Consider the following 12,811-nt stretch of genomic DNA (forward strand, 5'->3'; position numbering starts at 1 on the left):
CAGTATCTGGATGTTACATAAAGACTTAAAAAAAAAGAGAGAGGAAAAAAGGCCTTTAAAAATTTATGACTGTTTTGTAATCACTAGACTAATTATCTCAAATAAATAAAGGAAAAAAGATATTCCAATCCATAAAATCAGACTCTAAAAAGAATGTAGTGTTCCACCCCCAGTCAAGGTAACAGAATCATTGTTTATTATTATTAAAATAGATTATAGAAAGCAGCATCTATTTTGTGCAGTTTTTAGGGGCCTTTGAAATAAAAAGCTATGATTTCCAAAAATATAACATTCCAAAGGATTGAATAATACATACATTTAAAGATACATTTTATTAAAGTTTAGGAGAACTGATTAAAAAAGATACTGTCTCTTTAAATTAGTGTGTAATTGTTTTTCTCCTCCTATCTATTCGGACATGACAATAATTATAAATGTAGGTCACACTACAACTAGGTAGTCTCTAGGGACCATGACCTGCTGACACAAGGCCGGTAGCAAAGAGGCTTTTCCACGTAGGAGGTGGCTCCCAGTTTTAAACTCAGATAGCCAGGGAAAAGCCTAATAGACCCAGGAGACCGGGACCCACTGTGGGGCTGTGCACACGAGCTCGACAGCTTCCTCCAGATGTCTGATTGTCTCATCAATTTCGTTGTTGATAATGGTGAGATCGAAGTAGTGTGCATATGTTCTCTGTAAGACATCGGACTCCTTCTGCAGGCGCTGGAGAGATTCATCCTGGATAGGCATGGTAGAGGGGCAGGAATGGGAGAAGGGAGAAGCAAATATTAGAGAGAAGTCAGTTGTAGCCTTTGTCTGTACATCTCAGTTCACCCCAGTGTCAGAACCCCAGGTCCAAACTAAATAATGGCTGTGTGACAGAGGAGATGGTGGTCCCTGTCCTGTGAGGACAGGGTTGTAGAACTCCCACTGGCAACTGTGACTGGTTGACACGTAACAGGGGCCACTGTGAAAAACAGACAAAACCAACACTCCAGCAAACACATGGCCCCCACCCAGGCCTACCTGGGCCTATCCCCAGAGCCATGTGGGGGGAGGCCACACAAAGCATGGGTTTCCAGTGGCTACAGTTCTTTCACTATTCCTCTAAGCCAGGGTGACCAGAGCTAACTCCTATTTGATGGGAGTACAGTGTGGTTGGGTTGAACTTTTGTATGCCTTTCCTTGGATCTTAAAGCTTATTTGAGTCTCGTGTGTTTGTGCTAACAAGCCTTGTCTTCGGGTAACAAATTAAGTTGTATTTTCCCCCTTCTACTGGAAAGGTTTGGTGTGTTCCAGGAATGGCACACAATAGCCTTCATTGGATAGCAGTCCATGCAGAGGCAAAGCTTTCTCCATCTTACAAATCATGGCTGGAATAAAGCCATTTCCCAAATATAATAGTAACTGCCATCTGAGGAATGTGCCCAAGTTGGTCTGTACTAGAAATGGCCAGGCAAATGTTTGCACGTACTCATGTCTCGAAAACAACTGCAAAACCTTGAGCTCTAAGAAGGCTTGCTGAAGGGTAACACCCCTGTACACAGCTGGCCTCAGACCATTAGAACTCTCCTCAGGTCGAGCTAACACCAGGAGGGAATTTGGGGTCTTTAGCTTGTCCCATGAATATTGCTTTTCTTTTTGAGCCAGAGTCTCACTATGTAGCCCAGGCGGGCCTGGAACTTGGGACTCTCCTATCTTAGTTTTCCAAGTGCCAGGATTAGAGGCACACACAATCACACCCACCTCTAATGCTCCTTTAGTGTTCTAAAGAGCCACCGGAAAGAAGGTCTGCTTCTCTGTTTAATGGGCCAGATCTTCCTTCCTTCCTTCCTTCCTTCCTTCCTTCCTTCCTTCCTTCCTTCTTCTTTCTTTTCTCTCTCTTTCTTCCCTCCCTCCCTCCCTCCTCCTTTTCCCCCTCCCTCACCCTTTCTTTCACTCACTCTCTATCTTCCCCTCCCTCCTTTCTCCCTCCTTATTTTTCAAACAGGGTTTCTCTGTGTAGCCCTGTCTCTGGAACTTAGTCTGTAAGTTCTTAGGCTGGCCTTGAACTCACAGATATTCACTTGCTTCTCCTTCCTGAGTGCTGGGATTAAAGGGCTGTACCACCACTGCCTGGCAGGTCAATTTTTTTTATGTTGAATTCACAAAGGTCAAGGTAAAATTCAAATTTGACCTTTGTGAGTAAAATTAACTACAAGCTTTCTTCTCAACCTGTCAAATACTAGGGAGTTGTAAACTACTGGTTGGCATCTTACACACACACACACACACACACACACACACACACACACACAAAAAAAAAAAATCTCCCCTTAGGAGTAGACAGGGACAGGGTCTCTGTGTAGCCTAAGCAAGCCTTACTCTATCTGCATATCTGTACATATTTATAGTTTTATGTATAACCAGGGCATAAAAACTTACATTGCATGCTCTGCCACTGCTATGTCCCAGAGCTAAGCAGAGTGGCACACACAGTACGTGCTTAATAAATGCTATTGAAAGAACAAGTGGTTTTTTGACTGATACTGGTCCCTTTAGGATTTATGTAAGTATTAAATCTATTGTCAAGAGACTGGGTGATTGTGCTAGTAAATGGGGTTCAGGGTAAGAGAATCTGATCTCTGGAGAATGTCAAAACTGTGATACCTTCAGGGACCAAGGAGAGCTGGAAACCCATCCTGGCTAAGCAGGACTCTTCTTCTTCTCATAGGGTACAGCTCTCTGGCAAGGACATGAGCAGGGAGGAAATTCTATTCCAGTCCTCTGCAGGACAGATAGGTACCACAGCAGCCAGGAATTCAATATTCCTATTCTGGGCACTTTGACCAATCAAAGTCTACTAGCTTAGTCATCCTCTACAGGAATTTCAAAGTAGGACTCAGCATGTTTTGATTATCAGGGTTAACAATCCCAATGACTAGTGACCTCAGCCACTAGTCACCTTCTGAGGTCCTAAATACACACATTCTACTTGTATCTGAAAAGCACAGTATTTTCACTGTGGCTCAGTTTCATAAGAAACAACCCCGCCTTTCAGCATACATATTTTCAGCAGAGCCAGGAGTGCTTCCTACCAGTCCCTGGAGGCACAGTTCCTAAGAAGTCACTCTATGTGCCACAGGGTTCTATGTGCTATGTTCCTGGGCCCGAGACACTGCTAGCAAATTCTGGTTTGTTCAGAAAGTTGGGCAGATGCAGACATTTAAGGAAATTTATAACTAGACAGTTATCTTTACTGAGAACAAAGCTCCCTTATATCTGCATCCTCTAAAGTGAGGCTTGGTCACCTTCAGATAGAAGCTTGTCCCTTCACATAGAAGCTTGTCCCTTCACATATAAACAGGCTCAACTCAGTGAAAACAAAATGCCTTTATTCTATCAGCAAAAGCAAGGATTTATGGGAATGAAATGTCTACATTCTACATCTATTAAAAGACACAGGCTATATTTCATCACCTCCTAGCTGGTACTTACAGGCAATTTTCTGCACCATTTTGGCAGCTATGGAAAATTAGTAAAAGGGCAGAACAGGCAAAAAATAAAAACAAAACAAAAACAAAACAAGAATGATAATTCAAGAAAAATACATAGTAACCAAGGACAAACGTTAATCACAATGAGGAGTCTGAAGCACACATGGGAAAGAACTTTCTGAAGGAATATGCCTTTTGTCAATGAGATGGCAAAGAAGAAGGAAAACAGGAGCAATAAAGGTCACTCTAAATACTAAAGACACACATGACTTCCAAGCCTTGATCTAACTGTACTGCAAGATGGGTCAGCATTCACTGTACATACTCAAAAGTCTGCTGATGGTTCTAGAACCTGAAAAATCATGTTCTTCAGGATAACTGTACAGGAGCATCTTCCCAGCTCAGGACCACAGGAAGCAGAAGTGGTTAAACTGTCAGCATGTGCTGCTGCCCTTACCTTCCAGGAAGGGAGAGCCTTTGCGAGGGCTCAGTATGACCTGGGCCAGCCTGGCAACTGCTGACTTGAACTGGCTTGAAAGCACCCAAAATGTATTCCTTTTGTAGTGCTGGGGATAGAACCCAGGACAATGTTCATGCTAGGCAAGAAGGCTCCCTGCTCAGGGCAGCTCATTTCTAGGTTGGGTAGTCTCCAGGGGTCTTCATAGGCAGGGCATCTTGGGCAGCCCCACTGAGGTCACAGATTCCTTATAGCCCCTCTTGGCTCCCTGCCAAGGAGGCAGAAGACTAGCTGCTCCAGAGGGCAGGGTCTGCTTGGACACCTTAAGCCTTGGGAATTGAGGGGGTTTATGCTTGTACTTCAGAAGCAGATGTACTAATTAAGGCTGCAGACTGTCCCACTGACTGGTCTAGTCCACATCATATCTCCTGGAACAGACCTCCTGCTATAAATGGAAACGGCTACACTTCAGACTGTGTTAGGGAGGAGGCTGGAATTTGTCTAATATTCTGATCCCAGAAGAAACACCCTGCTTAGGCAGTCTAACTCCACATATCGAACAAGGCCCTTGTACTCTGGAAATCAGAGTGCCCTGCAAAAGGACAAAGCAGATCTTTGCTCAGGTGTCTTCAGTACAAGACATACTACACATTCCTTACCATAGAGTGTGCTTGTCCAGAGAAGGGGGAGTTCACTCTTACCTCATTTAAACCTGGAGTGATAGTTGGCGCCGCAATGAAGACAACAAAAGGAGCAAACTCAGCAGTTCTCAGGACCTTCAGTGCCTGTGTGGAAAAGGAAGACTCTTAGAAGAAGAAATAACAGAGACAACATGCAAAGGAGTCTACAAAATGTGATACAAGTGAAAAAGTCAAGGCCTTGGCTCAAGATTTTGGCAAGTTATAATTAAATGTACCAACTTTATAAGTAGTGTCCATTGCTTTTCTTGTAAAGGGTAGCTAACAGCCCAGATAAGAGCTGACAAGTAGGACATGTTTCTTAGGAATCTCCTGACTTTGCTGAATTTATTTTCCTTTGTAATAGTTAGCATTGACTATGTCGGTTAATGTTCATTTAAACCTGGTGATTTTAGTTGATGGCAAATGCATTCTAGGTGACTTAGCTCTGCAGGCTGGCTTTCAGAGATTGCAAATCCACTTTGTCACATACCAAACTGCAAACTGCTAAGCAAAGAGAGCAAAGCCTGGCGGCCGTCAAAGTGTGCTATAATCACATTCACACGGGTCTTCTGTTGAGAGGCCCTCCATGGGACTCATGGGAGAAGGGGAGACCCTTGCCCAGGGCTGCAATCACGAAGTCCTTCCACTACAGACACTATGTGGTTGTGGTCAATAACCTGACCCATTTGAGGACATGGCATTCAAGTGGAAGGCCCTTTGAGGTTACTACTAGTACTTTTCCAAATTGTGGCAAATCTGTTTCTGTTCCTCCCTTGGGAAGCCAGGGTACTCTCAGAAATAATAAATACCATCCCAGTCCAAAGTTGACCACACCCAGGAACCTAATCCACACAGGACCGACATGGAAGTGACCCATAGACATAAGGAGTAAATGCCTTTCTGTTCTCTATTTAATTTTAGTTCTCTTTCCCCGGAGATAGGATCTTAGTATACACAGGCTGGCCTCAAACTGGCAATTGGCTTGCTACTGGCCTGGGGCTTCATGTGTGCACCACCGTTGCTCTTTACGCAAGAATCAAACATGCCTATTTTGTTACCTATTTTGCTTTCTAAGTGATCTTTACTTTTTGTTTTCTTTCCCCTGTTTCTTTTTTTTAAATATTTATTTATTATGTATACAACATTCCTTCCATGCCTGCCTGCATGCCAGAAGAGGGCACCAGATCTCATTATAGATGGTTGTGAGCCACCATGTGGTTGCTGGGAATTGAACTCAGGACCTTTGGAAGAGCAGGCAATGCTCTTAACCTCTGAGCCATCTCTCCAGCCCCCCTTTCCCCTGTTTCTTATGCTCCATCCTTAGCCTGGTTTATAGTGCTGGTTTAGTGGTTTCCTGCTTTTAGTTTTGGGGCTATTAAATCCATTACAGCCCACTGCTAGATGGTCTTTCTGGAACACAAACTCCATCTTCTGCTCCTAACCTTTCAACAGCCCCCTCTGCAGTGCAGGGAAAACACATGCTCCTTTAGCATAAAGGCTGAGTCCCATGTTTAACTTGTTCTGCCTAGCACTGCTCCATCCGCGGGGTGCACTGGCCTTACTGAACAACTTTCAGTCTTGAAAAGGCACAACTCTTTCTGGCTTCTTGGCCTTTTTGCTTGGTGCTTCCTTTATTTGGACACCCTACCCTCCCTTCCCACCCTTTCTCGATGTTCTTTCTGTTTGCCTGAATAATCCTTCAGAACCTAGTTTCAGGAAAGATTTTTTTTTTTGAACATGATCTTATACAGACAAGAATGACTTCAAACTTCTAGTTCTCCTGCCTTCATCTCTCGAGTGCTGGGATTATAGATATGCCCAGTTTTATGCGGTGGTGGGGGTTGAAGCTAGAGCTTCGTGCATGCTAGACATGCATTCTAGCACCTGAGCTGGAGCTTGAGCTCTGGATCCTCTTGTGCTGCTGATAGCACACCTGGCAGTTTCTTTGGAAACTTTGCCATTGGGCTTGGAGGCCCTGCTGTGTGTTCCTGAAGTAGCCATCAATCACACTCGAAATACAGTCCCTGGTAGTGGCTTGAAGGCAAAGGCTGTGTCTTGTTTAGTTGTTTCTCTTATACTCAATATGGTACACCATAAATTGCCTTTATGATTCAGTAAAAATGCAGAAACAGTCAATCTAGTATGTACACTACTGATCCTGGCCTTTGCAGCAGGTCTAACTGGAGAGCCTCTGCTCTCCTGGCATCTCTGAGCACATGGGATTCTAAGATGCAATCTGATATTGAGTCTAAGGCTGGTGTGCACTAGGGTTCTAGCTCTAGTCACATACCGTCTTTGGTGAGGGAACCTGACTCACTGTCTTATCTGCCCAAATCTCTTCATTCTACTAAGAATGCTTTCCAAGTCTGCCCATGTTCATTCCTGATAGAGGCAGCTGCCCATTTCTTTGTTCACCTGCTGTGACTGAGCACATGATTTAAGTAAGCCTAACCAGGGTCCTTATTTAGAAATGGTCACTTTGTCACTATTATCTTGGCTCTTTGTTTCTTCCTTCCTATGCTCTGGCAGCAAGGGAATACAACATCAGGCAGGATATAAGTTTTTCTCATCATTTCCACTGGATAATCTCTCTCTCTCTCTCTCTCTCTCTCTCTCTCTCTCTCTCTCAACTAAGCCATGGAAACATTCTCCTTGCTTTTCTCCCGGAGGTACCTCTGAGTACCAGATAGAAGTGCACACAGCTTGTATGCTGAATGGCACTCACAGAAGACAACAATACCCCAGGTTGGAGATAGCTTTCTTCTTCTTCTTAGTTGCCCACCCTGCTCGCCGCCCAATCCTGTGAGTGCTTTCGATTCTAGCCTGCCATCATGCTACTGCACAAACTCGTTCCTTGAAAAGCAGCAGTTGAGCTCCCAGTGAACTAGCCAAACATGTACTGTGTGCTGCTTCAAGTCTACAGCTGTAAATAAGGAGGGCCACCCAACTGTTAACTGCATGAAAGCCCCAAGGAAGGCCATGTTTATCACATTTCCAGAGGTTTCTTGTGCCTAAAAATCAGCTCTAGGTTCCTGCCCCTGCAGCTGACAGAAAGTTTAGAACCAAATTTAATGCTTAGCATAAGAACTCCAGCAGTTTCTGTGGTTAGCATACTTGTTGCTGCGTCTTTTTCATGGTTTTCTATTTCTATCCCATATTATTGCATTTTCCAAAATACCAAGCTCTATCCTCACACCCTGCTCTAGGTACGGTTTTCAAGCAGGAGCCATTTTAGGTTCAGGCTCTTGGCTGAAGTTCAGAGTCACTTCAGGGACAGGAAACGGAACTACTCATAAGGAATCCCTTCCCTCAGGTGGTTAACATAGGAGTTAAAGATGAACTCTAAACCTCTGATTTAAGGGGAGCTACAAATTTGTTAATAGTCACAAGCAAATCTCTCTTTCTGGAAGGGAGGAGGGGAAGAAAGAGAGGGAGGGAGAGAAGAAAGAGGAGGAGGGCATGGAGGGAGAGAAGAAAGGAAAGGAGAGGAGACACACACAGAGACAGACAGAGAAAACACACACTCTAGAAAAACCACTGAAAACATACTGGATTTAAATAATCATTCAATTCGTACTAGATTAAAAAAGTGTCATTCATTTATGAGAGGTAATTTATGGAGATAAATTCATTTTTATAGCTCATCTATGTATGGCCAAGAATTAATCTCAGGTTATCTTGCCAAGGAAAAAGAACTCATTCGACCCAAAGATCTAAGATGCAGGTCTCATCAGACTAATGTAGTTTGCAAAGTTACAAAGTATACAGGGCAAGCAACTCACTTATTCTGGGACACAAACACAGGGGTTTCGGGATTGCACAGTGCTAACCAGAGAATGGAATGGCCTCTGGTTCTGTTTACATTTTGGTACTGAGGATGGAACCTAGGATCTCCTGCATGCTAAGCAGTGCCCCTGCCAATGAGCTAGGCCCTTGGCCCTGACTCTTTAAAGTTTAGGTACTAAGTTTGAAATTTTTCTGGATGGCAACTTTTCTCTCTTTGGGCAAAGGCAAAGCTACAGATAATCTGCTACTAACTGTTTTGGACATAAAATCTGGCTATATAGTCCAGGTTGCCCTTGAATTTATGATCCTCCTGCCTTAGCCTCATGAGTGCTGGCATCACAGGCATGTACAGCTATTCCCAGCAACTAATATTAACTTTGTAATGCTTCTGATTGGTAGAGAGTTCAAATTGAAAACTATTATAAGTTCCAATTACCTACTAGTTATTATTCTACAGTTCTGCTTTATTGGTGTAGATTAGTTCCTCAGGTTTTATTTGTAGGAGAAATGAGCTTTATTGTATTTTTTCAGGTTTAATCACCCTATGTACTTTTCTAGATGTTAAAAGAAAATAAATGAATGTTTAAACTGTAGTGTTATGCATAAGGTGGGAGACCTAGAGGGTGTTCAAGGTTTCCTTGCCTATAATGGCACAAAAGGTTGGGATTTATCATAAAAAAGTAAAAAAAATAAACAAAAAACACCCAACCCAGTTCAAAGCTCATTTTCTCCTGGCTGGAAAAGCTTGTTTGATCACAATTACATTAAATCTGTTTTCTTCACCTATGGCAGTACATACTGACAGAATTCATTGAGCTTACCAGGACTGGCAATATAGGACTATAATCTCTTGTTATTTTGAAAGCAGCCAGGATACTGTTTTTTTTTTCTAATTTGTTATCACTGCCATGGCCCTCTAGATTGAAATTGGACCACCACAACTTATCTTAAGTTTAGCCTCAATTGTTTGAAATAAATTAAGATGGCACAAAGCATTAGGCATGTCCTAAACGAGCTGAGCACCAGTGCTAGGTGTCATACAATGGGCCACCTATAGGACAAGTGGCTTCAGCTGTCATAGATGTTGAGCAGATTAAAACAAGAAAAGCCACACAGCACTTTCCCTCTTTTGGGGAGTTTCTGAGGTATATGCAGAGAGGAATTTCATCCTCACCAGCTTATCTCCTTAACTGCGTTCTTAGCTTATGCATGTACATAGCATGACATATTAGTGCTTTGTTGAATCAGAGTTTCTCAGATACAGTGGAAGCCTTAATCTAAATGGCTGAGATAGGAAAGGGGCACTGAGGAAAATGTTTTAAAGTAATTCATTCATAGCCACAAGCATCCTGAAAGTAGGGTGAGGGTGCTCCCCAGCCCTGAAGAGAGTGGGCCGAGTGCAGGGAGGCCCAGGGAACCCTCCTAGTACAGACTCCATAGATAACCTAGATTATACTGCCATATATAGCATCCAGCTAGGAGTCTAGACCGGGCAGGAGAGTCTGGGACCAGAGTGGTCAACCAGTTCATACAGGGGCCAGATGGCCCTGGCCCATCCTAGGGCAGAGGCCAGAATGCTTAGGGCCTGCCCTCAGGGGCCAGTGGAACTGAGAGATCACAGTTGTGAGAGGAGGGGAAACAGGAAGCAGGAGAGGAGTGCAGGTGAGCTCATCCAGCAGTCAGGGCAGCAGGGGCCAGTGTGCCTGGCAGGAGGAGGTGCCGGGCCAAGTGCAATGGAGAAAGGATCTGCTGTGGACGTCCTGATGAGTCTGAGAGATGGGTCTCCCGCTCAGCAGTGCAGAGCAGTGCATGGCTGTGCAAGGGCAAGGGACAGGGAGAGCTGGGTGCTATGAGTGGAGCAGCAGCGGCAGCAGCGGTGGTGGTGGTGGTGGCGGTGGCGGCGGTGGCAGCAGCAGCAGCAGCAGCAGGGAAGGCAGAAAGCCCTTGGAAGTGGCCTGAGGTAATGCAGAGGGATCTGAGGAGCCCTGCAGCCAGCATACTGCTAGAGACATTACTACCAGCAGAAAACGACGTTCAGGTGAAGACCAGTGTGGAACCCAAGGAGAGGATGCCGAAGACCAGGACCAGGATTGAGACTTTGCCTCTAGCCACCCCTGGCCAGAAGATTTTTCCAATCCCTAGTAAGGAGGGATTAGTAGTTAAACAAAGATCAATCTGTGTTACACATCATCATATTTAGTTCTATATAGGTCCAAGTTAACCATTAAGTAAACTACAGTGTTTATTGTACTCCTCCCTAGCCCCTAACCAGATCCTATTGTAGTTTCCAAAGTTCTGAGTTCAAGAACCCCACTTGGTCTATAATGGAAATGAATGAAACTATTGGCCACAGTCTGTTAGACTCCTGGAGCCCAGAAACTGAGCCATCAGGGCCCAGGTCACACAGACTGTAAATCTAACGATTTAGGAATGGCTATGAGACCAAGTCTCATGCAGTGACCCTTCAATGGGGGTTTTCCCTGCCTGGGATATGTACCTATGCCTCCTCCTGCTTAAGCAGAAACTGCTCAACTAGGGGTATCTCCATAACTCAGCAGGTGGTCTACCCATTCTAGTCTAAGTGATGAAAGGCGTGGGGGTATAGAGCCATCACAGAAATGGCACATCTGAGTCTTGAGAGTCCCCAGCAGCCTGTCTTGGAACTTCCTCTGATGTCTATCACTCCCAAGTCCTTTTCATTGTGCCCCACTTCTACCTGGCTTATGCTCAGACTTGAAAAATTAGCTTTTCAGCATTTCTGTTTTGTTTGTATATGCTAAGCATGTGCCCACCTTACTGCTGAGAGGCAATGATGTCAATCCCTATATGAAGTCTTCAGCTTTCTCAAGTTCCATCATTGCTATTGTTTCCTACATAAGACTTGTTTACAAATTATTAAAGCAATCATCTTTGTACCTATCTCCTTTTTGAGTCCTCCCCGAGTTTTCCACTTCTCTCCTCAGGAAAGGAAATCGCAGAGGCTGAGAGCCACCTAGGCTCTTAATCCCTGCTTCACCTAACCCTGGGTAAAAGCACTCACAATCACTGTCATGAAGCTACAGCTGTTTCACATCCAGACCCCAGGATCAGTTTCTCACACATGATCAACCTAAGATATTGGCAGATGCTCTACTGGGCCAGCATGGGCTGTACCAGGAGATCAGAGGAGGGCTGCTGGGATAAAAAATGTCAGAGCCTCATCCTGAGGGTGGGTAAGTGGAGGATTTCTGGCAGGCACAGACTTAAATGGGCACTTCACCGAGCTTCTGAGTATAAGCCGCAGAAGAGAACAATGTGCTTATTAAATGCATGTTGTTTGTGCTGAGTTCAGTGACTGGTTTACATCCTAGACTGTTGACCCAGGCAGTCTTTAGAACTGAAATTTTCCTGTGGCTTAGAAAATTATTTCCATGACCCCAAACTTTCTGATGGCATTTTGGATTTCAGAATCTGATCTTATCAGCATGCAGGCAAGACAGAGTGGGTTCAGGGTGGCTTGGACATTACCTGAGGTTCCACGTCCAGTATTGCGATCAGCCCCTGCTCGTGGATTTTCCGAATGGTCTCCAGTTTTGTCCCGTACATTGCATCCTCGTGGCTGCCATACTCCAAGTACTCATTATTTGAGATGTCTTGCATCATTTGGTCATGAGATACAAAGTAATAATTCTTGCCATTTTCTTCATCTTTCTTTGGAGGTCTGGTTGTATCTGCAAAGTTCCATTCATGAGAGGTTTAAATGGCTGGATTGATGAGTCACACTCCCAATGAACTTACTCAACTCAATCACTGTGTGTGTGTGTACGCATGTGCACACTCCATGTTGAGATACAGGCCTCTGTGCATATTTTTTTTTTTTTTTGGTTTTTCGAGACAGAGTTTCTCTGTGGTTTTGGAGCCTGTCCTGGAACTAGCTCTTGTAGACCAGGCTGGTCTCGAACTCACAGAGATCCGCCTGCCTCTGCCTCCCGAGTGCTGGGATTAAAGGCGTGCGCCACCACCGCCCGGCCCTCTGTGCATATTAGATAGGCACTCTACCACTGAGCTGTAAACTTAGTTCCTCAGTTGTTTCTTGAAACCAGGTATGATAGCACACAGCTGCAACCCCATCACTTGGGAGGTGGCAAGGGGAGGATTACAAGCCCAAGGCCAGCCTGGGATACAAGACACCTTGTCTCAAAACGAAAAAAAAAACTGTTGATTCTTTAGAGTGTCTCATATCCTCTGTTTCCATCTCCAGTAACATTGCAGAAGCAAGCTAAAAACCATATTTATCTGTGTGCAGCAGCATAGCAGATTTTTTTGGATTGTTTGTTGTTTGGTGAATATTTCAGTGTTGTGAGAGCTATTTCATACTGTCCTGGGAGGAAAGACATAATGTGACTAAGATGTTTTTTGAATGAAAAACGGCC

At 44.3% G+C, this 12,811-nt stretch overlaps 1 protein-coding gene across 11 annotated transcripts in view; it reads right to left on the reverse strand.

Moving 5' to 3' along the window:
* Positions 1-505: 505 nt before the first annotated feature.
* Positions 506-12,811, reverse strand: part of Cask (calcium/calmodulin dependent serine protein kinase) — a 330,840-nt gene continuing 318,534 nt past the window's right edge. For all 11 annotated transcript variants that reach the window (XM_041645247.1, XM_041645244.1, XM_041645250.1 and 8 more), the window contains 3 exons: positions 11,907-12,109; positions 4,635-4,718; positions 506-738 (listed from right to left, as the gene is read on the reverse strand). In XM_041645247.1, the coding sequence (XP_041501181.1) occupies positions 562-738; positions 4,635-4,718; positions 11,907-12,109 (464 nt within the window). In that variant the 3' untranslated portion in view covers positions 506-561. The remainder of the gene's footprint in view (positions 739-4,634; positions 4,719-11,906; positions 12,110-12,811) is intronic.

Source organism: Microtus oregoni, unplaced genomic scaffold (genome assembly GCF_018167655.1).
Source record: "Microtus oregoni isolate MIOR12 unplaced genomic scaffold, Mior012 000108F_ref0000382, whole genome shotgun sequence".
Lineage (NCBI taxonomy): Eukaryota > Metazoa > Chordata > Mammalia > Rodentia > Cricetidae > Microtus > Microtus oregoni.